This window comes from Uloborus diversus, chromosome 6 (assembly GCF_026930045.1).
Source record: "Uloborus diversus isolate 005 chromosome 6, Udiv.v.3.1, whole genome shotgun sequence".
NCBI lineage: Eukaryota > Metazoa > Arthropoda > Arachnida > Araneae > Uloboridae > Uloborus > Uloborus diversus.
In genome coordinates this window covers 90,608,889-90,623,791 of record NC_072736.1, presented here as the reverse complement: position 1 = coordinate 90,623,791, position 14,903 = coordinate 90,608,889, and the positions used below count along the sequence as shown (strand labels likewise).

Here is a 14,903-nt window from a genome sequence, read left to right as displayed (position 1 = left end):
GATGAAATTTTGCCGGCTGCTGTAATACATGCGTCGCAATCACAAAGCACTCTACGTTGCAATAATGAGGCTTTTGAAAACTTTCATCAGTCACTGTGCATTTGTGGCAATGCGTGTATTAGAGCTACTACAGGCTGTAACTTTAACATCTGCTCTAAATATTTCTTAAAAACTAAATTGTTGGTTAAAATCATCTTTTTTTTTTATTGTTTCCAATGGGGTTTTATAAGAGACTCTCCTGAAGAGGCGTCTTGACCATAACCAGACCTACTGCACTCCCCTACAATGCATCAGTCTTTCATGTGTCACCACTAAGGCGCTGATGCTTGACACAGCAGTTTATTTGACACTCAGTTTCCACCAGGTGGAGGCACCTGGGCTCTCTTTGATACGAAATTGCACTAGGAATTTAATTTTGACTAGGGAATTTTAAGCCAAACGAATACCCTAGGGATCTTTTACATGCCATATAATCATACGATATGGGCGCTGATGATTTTCTGCATCTCGAAAATCCACCGACCGGCATCCCCAGGTTAGAACCCGGGTCCAAAGACATACAAGGCCAGCGCCTAACCATCACGCCACCAGCCGGTCAGGTAAAATCATCTTTGTGTAACAAATTTGTGGCATTTTTTGCATCCATCAATTTCTGACTTAGTGTGCATGTAGCGTGTCAGCGACTATAAGTTGATTATGATTCTTTACTTCGTATCCTCCCCTCACACACCCCTTTGATTTTTGCCCCAGAGCTTGGATTCACTTTGTAAACATACATGTATATTAGGGGATATACCCGTGCATACATATATGTACTGATATACACGTAAATGTATGTATATATGTCGATACTAGTACATATAATCGTGTTTACACGTAAACATACGTATATACTCGTTGTTCATGTATGTACATGAGTAGACATGTACAAACACGCACTGGATGTATCTACGAAATAACTCGTGTATACTCGTATATATATGTAGGTATGTACAGTAAAACCTGTAAAGTTCACCACTCTTGTAAGTTGATTACCTGTCTATGTTGACCACAAATATGCACCAAATTTGGCCGAGAATCATATAACAAACCCTTTGTAAGTTGACCACCTGTCTAAGTTGACCACTAAAGTACTGCACCGCAGGTGGTCAACTTATACAGGTTTCACTGTATACCTATATATGTGCGTATATATATGTCTACTATAAATGCATATACTCAGGTATGCATGTATATACTCGAGATACAAGTGCATACACGCACGTTCATTTATACCCGTATATATTGCATATACACGTGACACGTATATACTCGTGTAGACACGTATACTGTAGGTAATAATGTATACAGTGAAACCTGTGTAAGTTGACCACTTGCGGTGCAGTACTTTGGTGGTCAACTTAGACAGGTGGTCAACTTATAAAGGGGGTAATGATTTTTTTTTGTCATTTCTTGCACCATTTATTAATTTTTTGACTAATTGGCACTTACTCTTTCCGTTCAACTCACTTTCATTGCTTAACATTACTTTGAAACAATAATTTAAAATGTTATTCAAATATTTCAGGAGGTTATTTTCTCAGAATGACGTATAATGTGTCATGTAAATTTAAAATTTCAGTAAATTGATCAAAAAAAAATCATTGTTCATAAAAAGTTATTTGATATTAATAGTTCCTAAAAATTCATATCTAATCAAAAATAACAAATTTTTCGCTTTTTTTTCTCATATACATTTAATACATTTATAACCGTGATGATCTACTTTTCAACAAAATAACTCCTTATTGAAATTTGGTGCACTTATTAGACACTAGTTTTGGAAATTCCATATGTGTCAGCTAATTTTCTCTGGATTTCTCCCTTTCAATTAATTTTAATATCTGGAAAAAAATACTTTGAACTTTTCTACTGACACATGTTTTCAATGAACAGAGAGTACAAAAGGTAATCTCAAATAGAACAACAAAAGAAAAACAATTTTTTAGAATAAAAGGGTTCTTAGTAGTTTTTCAATGTGGGGGTTAAACTTACAAGGAGGTTTAGTTATGCTGCTGTTTTATTTAGTTGGTAAAATGCTGGTCTGGCATCAAAAATATTCTTGGGAAGATATAAGAAAAATAATAATAAAATAAAATAATTTGCTAAATTAAGTTTTAAAAAATAAACTAAGTGGTCAACTTACAAAGGGTTTTTTACAATACTCCAAACCAAATTTGGGGTACATTAGTGGTCAAGATAGACAGGTGGTCAAGTTACAGAGGTTTTCCTTCATTATACAACATAGGACTAATTCCGTTCCTGACAAAAGCGGTCAACATAGACAGGTGGTCAACTTTACAGGTTTTACTGTATATGCTTATGTATACCCGAATATACTTGTGCATATACTTGTAACTGTAAAAAAAACCGAAGTATACTAATATTACTGCTATTTGTAACGGTTTTGCATCTATTTTTAACTATGACCACTTTACCCCATGCTATAACCACTTTCCCCCACCCCATGGGGTAAAGTGGTCATAAATACATAGGGAAATGAAAGTGTTATAAAACTACTTAAATCAATAACTTTTTTCCTAAAATTCTATGTATCGTGTTCTTTAATAATGCAATGTAAAACAACAACAAAAAAAGTTGGAGTTTTTGTAGAATTTATTGTATTTATTATCCACCTAAGTTGAAAACCTACGATTTTATGACCACTTTACCCCACCAGACCCTACAGTGGCTCCCAAAAGTGTTCGTACACTTTGAAATTTTTTAGTTAAATCAAAATAACGCGAAACTGAATTCGAATATGAAGTACAATATTTTTTCACATCATACCTATGTCATTCTAAATACAACCCTATTAAATTTATTAACTTGAGTTTTTTTTAAGTTTTATTCCTTCTTTTTTTGATAACTAGCTTAATAACACACTACGCTTTTTATTGTTTCATGATACTAATTTGTATTCCATCCTTTGCATTTCTATGTTATGATGTTACTAGTGCCAAATCTATAAGGAGAGCAAACTGGGGACCTAGCACCGTATTTGTGTTCTTTACTTTGAAACTGGATATAAAAACTTGAAGGAAGATGCATATGGGTGGTAAAATCAAGATTTGCCTAGCCAAAAAAAAAAAAAAAAAAAAGACCCGGCACAGTGCGGATCTTTGATGCCAAAAATCATTCCCTTGAAATTTATAGAATTGCTGTTAATAAGAACATCCTAAATTTTGTCCTTTTTTTGTCTATGGTTTTTTTGTAGTTTAATATTATTAAGTTATTATTACTGAGAAAGTAATAATATTTGATTTAAGTGGTAATTTGAGTCGAATTTTTACTCACAAATACATGCAAAAATTTTCCTTAGAACCTTTTCCAAAAATTTAAAAGCATTAAAATGTCTTTAACCTGTTTTTTGTACAGAGCCAGGCTGACAGGTCTTAGCACTAGATGTGGCCCCCCTTTCCTAATCGCGTGTCGGATCATCATGTGACATTTCTTTGCATTTTGCTTTCACTCAACTTGAACTACGAGTTAAGTGAAACTTGCCCTTCTCTTTCAGTTTTAAAGTTCAAATAAAAGTACATTACCTTATCTGACTATTTGAAAAAACCTTGAAAAGGGATCCTCAGGATAAAAAAAGGTTGGGAACCTCGACCAGGGCCAATGAGAGACCATATCACTTTATGTGAAACTTAAGAACCCTTGGAAATTGAAAAGGTTGCATTTTAGATTTAGGAGAAGCTTTGGAGCAAGTAAATTTATCTTCAATGTTAATGGTTTCAAATCTTGATCTCTTTGTAACATCTGCACCGGATAGCAAAATTCCAGATGCGTTTTTAAAACTTCAATTTCTAAATATTTCCAGGGGAGAGTCCTCTATTCCCATTCTTTCCCCTGTACAGTGAAAATATTTCAGTTTAGAAATAAAAATGCACATTGTAGTTGCTTTCTTTTTTTTTTTTTTGACTGCAAAATGTGTAGTTGGCTATCCTGCTAATGTATAAAAAGTTCGTTAGTGTATCATTATGGAAATAGTTGTTAAATAAACATGAACAATAAGAGGTAATTTTTCTACTTAAAAATATATGATCAATTTTAAAAAGAAATAAAAGGGCATAGAAAAAATAAATTCAAAACATTAAGAAAGGTGGGCTGTTTTTCTTAGTAATTCTTTGAATTAAAAATTTCAATAAAAGAAATAAATATAATTTTTTAATTTTTTAGGACTTGATTAAAAAAAATCAAAAATTAAGCACATTGTCAAAGTAATAAAGAATTTTGTAACGGGTCATTGTAGTAAAGCACTTTCAAGGAAGTCCCTTGGGAAGCCCTTCCTCTTGGCTCTGCAATATTTCTTGACAATGCAATTAAATTTATCTATATATAATCTTCCGGAAAAGCAGCTTCCATGACTTGCATAAAGTACAGGTTGGAGAATCCGTCAGATGAAAATGGTACAAATAGGCATTTAGGCAATAGTGTCCTGCTAAAAGTCTAAAATCAGTTGCAGCAGCAGCTTGAGAATTCAGGATGCGGTGGGACGTTTTATCCTCAGCAGCCTGGGAAGCAAAACGACGAAACGAATTTCTGTAAATTCTTTTTATCTCCAAATGAGCAGTGTGAGGTAGAAAGGTTACACAAGACTTTTGGAGAATAGCTAGTTTTTTGGCCAAGAAGTCTGCTTTCTCATTTCTTGGAAGGCCATAGAGGGAGTGGGATCATACCCACTGAAAGCAACTGCTTTCCCGATCCTTCTTAGATATTCTTTGCAGCTCTTATTTTTTTCGTCATTACTAGACAGAGTCTGTAGTGCAGAGATTGAGCCTGAAAGTGCTGCAATAACTACTGCCCTTCTGAATTATGCTAAAGCTATCAAAAGGAGTTAACGATTGATTCTCTAAAATTGACTGAAGCACCAGAATAAAATTTGTAATTAAAATTTTTTTTTGAGGGTGTGTGTGTGTGATGAGGGGTTTGCTATTTTTTTAAAAAAAGATGTGTAAAATATTCTTCAACTATATAAATGATAAATTATTTGAATCTGGTGTTAAACTCCAAATCTATTATTGATTGATATAGGTTTCCCCTGGCAGTAAAAACTTTTTTTTTCACTTCAAATGTCATTTTCAGTTGAAGTTTGGTGCCTCCCAAAATTTGCTTGTCAAGGTCCAATTTTGATGTTGCTTTTCCACTGACTCTAAAAAATGGTTTTGAACAAACATTAGCATGGTTACCACATGGGTTCCTTGTAATGGGACACAGGCATTTTTGAAAACTTGCGACCCAACATGAAAGATATTCCAAGTACATTTTCCGAATACGGGTCAAGAAAAAAAAGGGGTTAAATAGAGTTTGCTTAGACAAAATTTCAAAGACAAAATATAAATTAAAAAAAAAAAAAAGTAATTTTTGCAGTAGTTAAGAAACAGTTTTTGATAAGTTAAAAAACCAATCTTAGAGATGTCTTGATCATGAACTCTGTCAGTACTAAACATCAAAGAACAATAATGAATATGTATTCAGCTGATTATTTTATTGAAATGGTTCAGGTACATATCAATAAAATAAATTTTATTTATTTATTATAATCATTATTTGAAATAAAACATTCAACTAAGATAGAAGAATGAGAAATTATCAAAGAAATTTAAATTTTTGTGACAATATGAAAAATGTATAATGTAGTTACAGGTAGAGAGATAACTTATACAGTATTGCATTAAATGTGACTGTTATCAAATTAAAAGTTTGAAGATACCTAATAGCAGAACTGAATTCAAAATAAACATTAAGGACAAATAAAAGTATAATATTTTTAATATAAATTTTCATACAAAGACATTTTTGGATAAAAATACAAGTATGTTTTAATTACAAAGGATCTTGGGATAAGAATAAAATGGGTGGAACCTAAAAAAGCCAACTATGATTTTTTTAAATAAATGTTGTGATAAATACAAAACAAACAAGCTAAATCAATGGCCTTCTCTTCTATGGATAGAAATGAATACATTCCTTTTTCTGAGTAGACCCAGACACAAATTAAGAGTCATAGTTCATCAAATAAAATAGCCTTTTCCTTCTAAATGTCGTACAACTACTTAACTTTTCCAGCTTGATGATGCTTGAGGTATAGATGGTGATTGGACTCTATCAGAGCGATAATTCCTGCGAATATCGTTTTGACCCGTAGATGGCTTTCCTCTACTGTGATGAGAACTTGGTGGAACAAATGATGTTAAAGACAATACATTGGGATGCAAAGGCACACCTGACGCTAATAAATGTTGGGCTTGAGCTTGTAAAATGGATTGAAACTGGGGATTTAATTTGTTCATTTGTGCCATATTAGTATGATTTAATGGTGGTGCAGGTTTGGGAATGTATGAAATAGTTGATCCAGTTTTAGGAACAGAGAAAGCAGATGCTGTGTGATGAGTCTGATGTGCAGGAGATGGGGTATTGATGCGAGAACTTGGACGAGATTCACGAGTAGAGGAATGTGACTTTGGTATTGTCTGAGCTAAGCGGTCAATCTCCTTTTCTTGCTGAAGTGCTTTTAAAAATGCAGCTTTCAGGTTATTGGTATGTTGAGCTTTCAAAGCTTTGCGTACATTAGAATTTATACATGCCTCACAAAAAACGTCGTATGTCTTTTTTCCATTTTTCTCTACTTCTTTCCACTTCCAAGAGCAAGTGAAATCGATGGAGCACTGAACACATCTCAGCGGTTCTTTCCATACATTGTTCTTTTTTGACTTTGTTATGAAATCTACAACATAGTCTAAACCTAGTAAACAAAAAAATTCTATACTGTTAGGGTTTGGGAAAAAGTTTAGTTTTAGTGGAGGTCTCTTAGGTAGAGGAATTTGTAAAAGTGTTTTTTCAAGCTGCTTTCTCAATGCCAGCTTAGCCGCTGCTTGTCGCTGATAAATAGTTTCTGCATCAATTTTTTCTTCAGGTTCTTTTTTGACTTCTGATGCTGGAGCTGGTACCTATAAAATAATAAGAAAAACAATTACAACTTCTAAAAGAAAAAAAAAAAAATTATAAGAACAAACAATTAGAAGTCTACAAAGCAACTTCTACTTAAAGTTGCAAAGCATACAAGCTTGTGAGATACCCTATTCTAAACCTTGTTCCTCCTTTTTTCTTGAAATACTTTAAGAGATTCTCTAAGCAGCTTCCAAACCAATATCAAAAAAATTGATTGCTAACTTTCAAAGCTATGATTTTGCAGATTTAAATCTAGCACAGTATTAAAAAAGAAATTATTCATTTTCAAGATTAGTCAGTAATTTTTTTATCACTTGGACAAAGAAATATTTTGTTGCAAAAAAAAAAAAAACCTTTTATCACAAACACTAGTTTAAATGCACAAATGAATTTCTTTCTGTTTATTTGAATAAAACGGGGGTCAATACAGATTTTCTTTTAGGTTTGCATTTTTGGGAAAAAAGTATAGAGCATGTTTAATTGTGACAAATCTAACCCGAAATATGTCTGTTGTCCTATTCTCTCCCCCAAAATAATTTTTGAAAGAATACTTTGAATAAAACTTAATTTTTTTTTCATATATTCACTGCACGAGTTGTACAACCCGAATTCAAAAAATTAGAATACTTTTATTTTTTGGGGAAAAAGCTTAATCTAACAAAATATAAGAACAAAGTGGGTATTTAAATGATGATACTTTACATTGAGTCAAAAAAATAGAATATTAAAACTAAAATGAGAAAACACATTTTCAAACGAACAAAATCAAGATTTGGTCGCGTCCTTTTTTTTTGCAAGAATCCTTAATCCTTCCAGATATAAATTGCACCAGCTGTTTCCATCCCTCTTCAATGCGACAATGAGTTCAATTTTGTTAGTGGACCCTAGGTCTTGAACTTTCATTTAGATTTGACGATGCCACAAATTTTTGATGGTATTGAGATCAGTAGAGTTGCTTGGCCTAAAGCCCTTAGCTTGGCCAGCTAAAAACCGAAATCTCTCTTAAAATCTATGAGTTGATTTAGAGATGTGACAGAAAGCGGAATCTTGCTGAAAGATAAATGTGTCACTGATTGTGTCCCTGCTGTGCCAGCAGAATTCATACATTGTTTTAAGATGCATAAAATTGCCCAATTCCAGCAAGGCTCATGAATACCCATGTCTCAATTTGAGAGAACATCTTGCACAAGATTTCTCAAGCGTTTCGCTTTTCTAATGCCACCTAAACACCTCTTTCTTGTTGTACCTAGATGAGCTTCATTTTGCTCCAGAAGCGTTAAGCACGTCTCTGCTTCAGGTTCATCTTTGGTTTCACTTCGAAGACTCGCAATTGCAACTGCAGTTTATGCAATCGTCTAAGTGTAGTTGGCTTGGACACAATAACTACAGATTCTTTTCAACATTTATGGATATAGGAGGCATTTTTAAAACAATTATTTAGGACGATTCACTTTAATTTGCATTTCTCTCTACCAGTTGTTGTAAGCTTTCTACCTCATTTACCGCGGTTGTTTTTAATTGATCAGTCCTTCTATATTCTTTTAAAATCTTTGTAAACGTAGATAGTAAATTATTCTTTTAATCAAAGATTAATTGTTTTTTCTAACTTTAAACTATGATACAAAAAGCAGCTTCCTTGTCTCTGATTTTATCACGTTGACGACCCATTTGCAGCAAAAGAATAACGTACAGTTTTCTGAGCGCCAGGCTTTATACTTGTCACAACCTACGCAGTTAACAGGTATGGAAATATTTTCGCTACTTTTCAAATTCACATTAAATGAATTGATTATTCTAATTTTTTGACCCACATAAAAAATCAACATAATTTTCAAATGTGTGTTAATGTTTTATTAATTTATTATTATTATTTTTTTTTTTTGCGTTTCGTTCAAAATTGTTTTAATTTATTTACTACTTGTTGAAAAGAAAGTACTTTCAACTTATTTTTGCATTTCTTTGATGCTTTGTGTCATGCGTAATGTTACGTTTTGCTGTAATCTTTTAGCATCTGCTTTTGGTTTACAATAATTCTTTTTATTTTCTTATTAGTATATAACAACAAAACATATTGAGCAAAATACAAAGCTATTTTTCAGTATAAATATGATTAACTTGTTGCATTGATTGGCATATCATATAATGCATAACAAAAATCAACATCTGCCGATTATAGACCGATGCCAATAATCATCAGTTTTTTTTCTTTCATATTGTACTATAGGATGCTTACATTAAAATATTCCTTTTCTAGAAAATAATTAATTTTTAAAAAATTATAATTTATTGCATATAAATTATAATGTATGTTACTTTCAATAGAGATAAAGAAAGGAACAATGAATGTTTCTTTCATTGAGATAAACATCCAATTCTGTTTTTGGAAATTTACCTCTATTTCCCTCTTGCAAACGACCTAATTCACATCTCCAATAAACTATAGGGGGCGCTGGAGCTAATATCTAATGGTGGATGAAAAAGGTAAAACAAATGCCGTATCTTACAACTTGCTTTGACGCTTAGTGAATGACAGTAATATTTCATTGTGTTTGTGGGAAGCTTTTTTTTCTATTCTTCTGAAATTACATTACACCATAAACTGTCTGAAGCCTGCAATTTACCCCAAACACGTGGAATGGAATGTTTTACCTTTTTTGGCAGTAGTATTTTTCACCGCAAAGTAGCGTATTTGAGCTCTGGAGTTGCGAATATGGCGACTACGTGAAGAATTTAAGATACTAAGTAGATTTTTGAATGTGTAATATAAATGTATCTGTAAATAATTAATGATCCTTAAAAACTACAATTAAGACAAAATAATCAGTTTTTAGCAAATTAAGCGTCTGAATCAATTAGAATAAAAAAATGTTCTAAAGATAAAATTTTGCATTTTTCCAGAAAAAAATTGCGAATTATCCGAAATAAAGGAACATTTTGCGTTGTTTTCATTAGTTTGCATTGCAATAAACATCCAATGTCGTTTTCGGAAACTTAGGTACTTAAAAAGTCTTGTGCACTTCCATCTCGGGAATGACCAAATATGGCGGCTATGCCAAAAATTAATGATAAATTTTTTGAATTTGTAGCATGAAAACAATTTAAAAATAGTAAATCTTCATGAAACTACAGTTCAGTTGAAAAGTTTTTAGCACATTTGCGTCCAAGGCATTGAGGATAAGATTACATTTTAAGAACAAAATTTTTTCCTTCCTCAAGAAAGTTATTTTAAATAATAATAATTAAAAAAAAAAAAAAAATTCGGCACATTTTGCATTATTTTCATTAGTTTGCAGTTAAAGAAAACGTCCAATTATGCTTTGTTTTGGGAAACTTAGGCATTTAAGCGTTGTGTCTTCAATCTTGTGAATGACCAAACATGGGGACTACTTTTCACACGTTGCTGAGAAGACTTTCCGATCAAAAAGACAATTTCCTCGATGGAACCTCTCCTCTCCAGGTTTGTGCTCCCGAAGCAGTGGCTTGTCTAGTTTTTGTCCTATGAAAAGTTTGTGCATTACTCCTGTTCACCCAAGGAATTTTTTTTCTTGGAAACTATTGATAACCAAAAATGGCGGCTGCGGAAACTTTTTTTGGGTCTCAATCTTTTTTATTGCCAGCGTCATTTTGCCACTAAATTTTTAAAAATTTTTTCAGGAAACATCGATAAGAAGAAAGAATAGATCTCATGTTGCAAAATTAACTGGGAAAAAATTGGAAAAAAAAATTTCAGGCGAAATCGGAAAACTCCCCAACTTCTCCCTGACATTTTTAACTACAGTGCAGAACCTTTTATCCGGGAACCAAAAAACCGGGAAACCAGAAAATCGGCAACTTTTCCCCGCCATTTTTCAAAAATAAGCATTTTTGGTAATTGTTGAAAAATTAACCTTTTTTACTTCCTTTTACAAAAAAGGAAGTATTGTACTTGCAAAAAAAATTTCACTTCAAATTCGGCCTTAATTTCCATTTTGCTCACCCCCTAATTATTGTTGAGTTTTTATTTTCAACCCGAACACACGCGGTAAGTGCCTTAGAACATATTATAAACACTTGAAATATCCATTTTGACATTCCCCAAGTAAATTACGACTTTTGTCGTGATGTCCGTCTGTATGTCGCATAACTCAAGAACGGTATGTCCTAAAAAGTTGAAGTTTGGTAAGTAAACTCCTAGTGGGATCTAGTAGTGCACCTCCCCTTTTGGTTGCATTCCGGTGTTTCTAAAGGGGTCTTTTGCCCCTTTTTGGGGGGAAATCATTGTTAATTTCCATGTATACTCAAGTGGTGTTATAATTTGGCGGACACTTGGCGATATATTGCCGGTCTTTTGGTCGTCAAGTTTTTTCGCCAACTTGGCGACAAATTTGGCGATTTTTTTAAATAATCTGGTTTCAATTTGGCCACTGGCATAGGCAGATTTAGGACCGAGTTCCTGGGGGGGGGGGCAGGATTTTTATTTTTTGAGCATGCTTTAAAAAAAATGGTGTACAGATTTAGAAAATAGATAACATGTGAGTACCATAATGCCCATTTGGACAAATCATAATTTAAACACTTGATAAGAAACTAAATTGAAGCACCCTTTGCTTAGGAATTTCAAAGACTCATCTAACCCGTTTCAAGGACTTGAGAACAATTAAAATTATTTAATTACAAGCAGTGCAGAAAACGAAAAGGAATAGAGGTGGTGTTTCCCCCCCCCCCCCCCCCCCCCGTGCTGAACAGATTAACAATATGCAGTATAAGTAAGATAGAAGCAAGCAATACAAAAGAATTTCCAAAATACTGCACTGCATTTTGGGATTAAATAAACAGCAAGATATGAAACATGTGAGTCAAAAAATGTTTTCTCAAATACTATGTTACAAAAACGTGAGAACCATGATTTTTAAATTTTTGATGCAGGATGAGGCGAGGAACTGAATTTAACATATTTCGACATTTATTCCTCTACCGCCTCCTATTTGCTATAAATGTTTAAATTTATGGTTTGTATCCGTACTTTTCCAAAATTTTCAGTGTTTTCAAGCACTTTAAAATGAAATTTATTTTTTCAAGTCCTTCCTTTTTTTTTTTGATAACCAACAAATCATGAAATTTTCTTGAGTTAGTGGCTTTCAACAAAGCGGGTGTCCTAAGCTATATTGCTTGTTTAGTTTATAGGCAAATCTGCTTTTTTAAAATCTTCGTTTCAGTTTCTAATTTGTTGAAATAATCCTCGATTATTTTAAGTATTGCAGCTGAATACATAGCTCGTTCAGTCAATATTTTCACTTATATACTTGCCCTAATAGCTTTCAGTTCAAAGTAGTCGTTTTCAACACATTTCAGCATCCCAGTGACCGCTTTACTACTTGTAATATATTGTACGGATTTCTCTCCCCCATACCCCTCCCCCCAGAAAAGGACAGTCGCTATTCTCTGCATTTTCGCTTCTGAACTATTAGAAAAAGAAAAAAAATCATGATTTTTTTGTTTAAAAATTTTGGAAGGTTTATTGTTACTATGTATAAAGTCCTCCCAAGACTGGGGGGCATTGCCCCCCCATAAATCCGCCTATGGCCACTGGTGGTGATATTTAGAGAGTAAACTATTGAATCACATTAAAATTGCCAATAATGGGAAAATGACATTAAAATTTGAGTAAAAGGAAGTCATGTGATGCACACATCAGTTTTTTTTTTTTTGAAGTACCAAAAGGAAAATGAACTTTTTTAAATAAACACCATATTACTCACGTATAACTCAGGAAAATGTTTGCAAACACCAACTTCAAATAGTTATCCTTTATGCGGAGCAAAATTTCAGAAATATTTTCTTGATAAAAAAAGTACATTCGTATGTCTGAAAATTTTCGTCTTTTATTTTAACTGAAAGCTAAGGAAATGAATATTGTCCCATTCTAATGCAGTATTTTATTGAATGGCCTATAATTAAAGGTGTTTTGCGTAAGTCACGTCGCAAAAGTGCGGAAAACGCAAAAAATCAGCTTTGCAAATTTTCCGGATAGTTAGTCGATTGTGAATTCTAGAAATCTATTAAATGCAAGACTATTAAGGCTGCAAGAACTCATAAATCAAATTTATGTTGATATTAACGAGATGCAAAAGCATTAGTTATCAATAACTACCGTAATCGCAAACACAAAACCTTTACAGATAATTAAAAAAAGAAAAAAACACGATCATGAAAGCGAATTCTTTTGTACACCATAGTAGAAAAATTGCACATTTAGGTACGAAAACTTATTTTTTGCCCTTCCCTTCATTTTTTTTCGTTTTAAAACATGGAAAAACGGTGGATTTTTTTTTTTTTTCAAACAGAATGTGAGGGTCTCAGGTATTATGAATAACTTAAGTTTTTTGGTATTTAAATTATTCTCTCACCATTAGTTATTAATATTTCGATATTCATAAGCATTTCTGAACTGTTTTCTTCTCATTTTAATATGCATAACCATTTATTATACTAATTTAAGTTTTACAAACAATCGGCCAATATTTTAGTGATCCAGAAAGCAGGGAAATTCACATATCTGGGATAGCGACGGTCCCGAACTTCCCGGATAATTGGTTCTCTAATGTATGTCATTTTCCCTGACAATTCCAGGTGTTCCCGGAGCGTACGAACCTAGAATAACTAGAGTTCATTAAAGGGGTTTCTATTATTTTTCAAACACTAAAACAAAAAATAACTACAAATTTAATTTCACACTTTTAGCATAAATAGAGAAAAAAATCTTCAGCACTCAAACTTGAAATAGCAGGATTATCTGAAATCGCCGCCACATGATTGAAGTGTGCAGTATGTTCCTACCAAACAGCTAGACTCAAAGTCTTTTACAAGAAGACATAATTTTAAGACTGTTCTAATTTTATTGCCAGAAAAAATATATTGTCAAACTGAGAGTTTTATAAAAGAAAGGCATTTTTAAAAAATATTCTTTAATTGACCATCTGATTCATTTTTAAAAATAAATATTCTGTATCACAAAAAGATGTTTTAAATTTAGTATCCCCTTTTGGATCATGTTTCCTTGTGGAAATTTTTTTTAACACACACAGAAAAGCAAACTAAATACTGTGAACCTAAAGTAAGACTGAAACTGTCAGATTTGAGTTAAACTACAGTTCCTGTTCCAACTACTTCATTTAGAGGGTTTTTTTTCTTTTTGAAGTTGGCTGAAGCTTAATAAAAAATAATCATTGAGTCTGTTTTTTGTTGAAATTTTTTTGCATTCATTCTCTAGCTATCATTATAGTCTGTAGAAGTAGGTACTTCCATACTTTGCTGATATGTTTACGTTTTTGCAATGAAATATTGAGAGATGTCAATCTAAAACATTTTCCCCAATTTTTATTATATGCATGGCTATTCTTTTTGTCCTCTTCTTTTTTTGATCGTTACTTATTACAAGTACATGCTGCACAAGGGGTTCGCTAACTTCTTGTGCATTTTACAAGGGGTTCAAAAGAGATAAAAGGTTGGGAAACACTGCTTTAGACAATAGTCAACTTCAAGCTTGGAAACATTATAAACAGTTTCCTTATTTAGTTTTTACAGAAAATTTCAATGAAATGGTAGTATTTTTAAGGTCATGGTTTTCAGATTTATTAGTTTAATTTAATAATTTACACCATATCTGTTGCATGTAATAAAAAAGTTTGAATTAATTTTCATCACGAAGTATTGGCAAGTAACAAATGCAAAAGATGTGAAAAGCAACCTAGTGCAACATTTTTAAATTTTTTGTTCATCAAAGTAAAACTTCACTCAAATTATGAAAAATGTTCAGGATTATTGTGTTTCATACCCTTTAATATTGTATTTCTAAAAGCATTTCATGAACACTTTAATTCAGAAATCTAATACTGTGCAAGTTGTTATAAAAGAAATACATTTTCCTTAAA

General features: G+C 32.5%; 1 protein-coding gene across 3 annotated transcripts in view; it reads right to left on the bottom strand.

Moving 5' to 3' along the window:
* Nucleotides 1–5,802: 5,802 nt before the first annotated feature.
* Nucleotides 5,803–14,903, bottom strand: part of LOC129224304 (transcriptional repressor p66 alpha-like) — a 47,499-nt gene continuing 38,398 nt past the window's right edge. For all 3 annotated transcript variants that reach the window (XM_054858738.1, XM_054858739.1, XM_054858737.1), the window contains exon 5: nt 5,803–6,992. In XM_054858738.1, coding sequence (XP_054714713.1) covers nt 6,099–6,992 — 894 coding nt within the window. In that variant the 3' untranslated portion in view covers nt 5,803–6,098. The remainder of the gene's footprint in view (nt 6,993–14,903) is intronic.